The 2,279-nt window shown below is 72.5% G+C and overlaps 1 protein-coding gene across 1 annotated transcript; it reads right to left on the minus strand.

The window, feature by feature from the left end:
* Nucleotides 1–643: 643 nt before the first annotated feature.
* Nucleotides 644–1,991, minus strand: SOX3 (SRY-box transcription factor 3). The gene has a single exon (XM_056130316.1). The coding sequence runs from the start codon at nt 1,828–1,830 to the stop codon at nt 646–648; it is 1,185 nt and encodes a 394-aa protein (XP_055986291.1). The 5' UTR covers nt 1,831–1,991; the 3' UTR covers nt 644–645.
* Between the last annotated feature and the right edge of the window lie 288 nt (nt 1,992–2,279).

The following is a 2,279-nucleotide window of genomic DNA, read 5'->3' on the forward strand; positions in this document are numbered from 1 at the left end:
TGGCCTCGGCTGCCGCGCTCCTTCGCGCCGGTCAGCCCCCCACCCCCACCCCCACCCCACCCCCCCCCAAGCCAGGAGGAACACAGAGGGAACGCGAAGGGGCGGGGGAGGGGCGCTGCGGTGCTCGGGGCAGCTTCGCCCGAGAAAGCACACTCGTGCCACTCCGGTGGCAACGGCCAACGAACGCGACAGATACAACAGAACCAAATAACCCAGGGTCCCCCGGTGGCGGCGGCGGGGGCGCTGCCGTTTCTCTTCGGCCGCCTCGCAGCGCGTCCCAGCCTGCCACGGCGGGGGGACAGGGCCGGGGCAGAGACGAGGGGGGCCCGCGAGCGTTCGAAAGTCCCCGTTTCGGCCGCTCCGGCTGGCGTTTTTTTTTTTTACTTTTTTTTCTTTTTTTTTTCTTTTTTTCCCTCTTTTCTTTCCGCTTTTGTACAAAACCCGACTGGCGGGGCTCCCCCCTCCCCCCCAAAATAAACAAAAAACCAAACCAAACCCCAGAAAACTTTCAGTCCTTTCCCCCATCAGCGGTACAAGGCAACGACAGTCCCAGGCGAGCGGAGCTAGAGAGGCAAGGCGTCCCGAGTCGGGGGTGCGGGGGTGGCGGGGGGCGGGATCGCGGGGGGTCCGGGGGTGGGCGCGCGCTCAGATGTGGGTGAGCGGCACCGTGCCGTTGACCGCAGTCCCGGCGGCGCCCTGGTAGTGCTGGTGCACGCCGTGCAGGCGGCCGCCGCCGCCGCCGGGCAGCGGCGAGGCGGCGTCGGCCGCGTCGCCTCCGGGCGGCAGGTACATGCTGATCATGTCGCGCAGGTCGCCGAGGCACGCGCGCTGCGAGTGCGACGCGATGGCGGGCGGCGGCGAGCTGGGCTCCGTCTTCACCACGGCGCCCATGGGGCCCAGGCTCATGGCGGCGGCGGCGGCGGCGGCGGCGGCGGCCGAGGGCTGCGGCCCGTAGGCGGCGGCGGCGGCGGCGGCGGCGGCCGCGGCCGACGGCGCCATCCCCCCGTAGCCCGAGGCGGCGGCCGCGGCGTTCATGTAGCTCTGCGCGCCCGGCGGCATCATGGGCCCGTACTGCAGGCCGGCCATGTCGTAGCGGTGCATCTGCGGCAGCGCGGGCGGCGGCGGCGGCGGCGGCGGCGGCGGCTGGCTGCTGATGCTCGGGGGCTGCGGGTACCCTAGCTGCTCCTGCACCAGCGAGTACGCGCCGTTGGGCCAGCCGTTCACGTGCGTGTACGTGTCCAGGCGCTGGCCCACGCCCACCGGGCTGCTGGCGGCCGCGGCGGCGGCGGCGGCGGCGGCCGCGGCGGCGGCGGCGGCGGCGGCGCCGGGGGGCAGCAGGCCGCCGGGCAGCGAGTACTTGTCCTTCTTGAGCAGCGTCTTGGTCTTGCGGCGCGGCCGGTACTTGTAGTCCGGGTACTCTTTCATGTGCACGGCGCGCAGCCGCTTGGCCTCGTCGATGAACGGCCGCTTCTCGGCGTCGGTCAGCAGTTTCCAGTCGGCGCCCAGGCGCTTGCTGATCTCCGAGTTGTGCATCTTGGGGTTCTCCAGGGCCATCTTGCGCCGCTGGCCCCGGGACCACACCATGAAGGCGTTCATGGGGCGTTTCACCCGGTCCTGGTCGCCGCCGCCGCCGCCGCCGCCGCCACCGCCTCCGCCGCCGCCCGCGTTCGCGCCGCCGCCGCCGCCGCTGCCGCCGCCCGCGTTCGCGCCGCCGCCCGCGTTCGCGCCGCTCTTGCCTGCGCCTCCCGGGCCGCCCGGGCCGCCCGCGCCCGCCGCCGGGCCGGGGGGTCCCACGGGGTTCTTGAGCTCACTCTCCAGCAGGCTGTACATCGTCGGGGCGGGAAGAAGGTGCGCCAGAGTGGCGGGAGGAGAAGGCGCTCCAGGGACTGGAGGAGCGGCCACGGTGAAAAGGCCCTGGGACTCCGTCGGTGGGCGCTGGAGGGCCGGCCGGTGGGCCAGCGGGTCAGGCGGGAAGGACTAGGCGAGCCCAAGTGGCCGTGCCCGGTCAGCGGGAAGCCGCAGGCAGCTAGCACCTGATGCGCGCTCGGGAGCTGGTTGCTTTCGCAGTCCGGCTGGGCGCCCGCCGGGTCCCTTATATACCTGCTCGGATCCCCCGGGGTTGGGGCTCGGTCCGCCCCTCGCCACCAGGAGGCCCGGTGATTGACAGACTCGCCGTGATGCGCCCTAGCCAATCATCACGGAGCCCCTGTTCGGCCCCGCTCGGGAGAAAAAAAAGTTCGTGGAGCCCTTTAGTTCACCCCCACGCCCCCGTGGGCCCG

The sequence above is a fragment of the Sorex fumeus genome, unplaced genomic scaffold (genome assembly GCF_029834395.1).
Source record: "Sorex fumeus unplaced genomic scaffold, SorFum_2.1 ptg000075l, whole genome shotgun sequence".
In the NCBI taxonomy this organism is placed as follows: Eukaryota; Metazoa; Chordata; class Mammalia; order Eulipotyphla; family Soricidae; genus Sorex; species Sorex fumeus.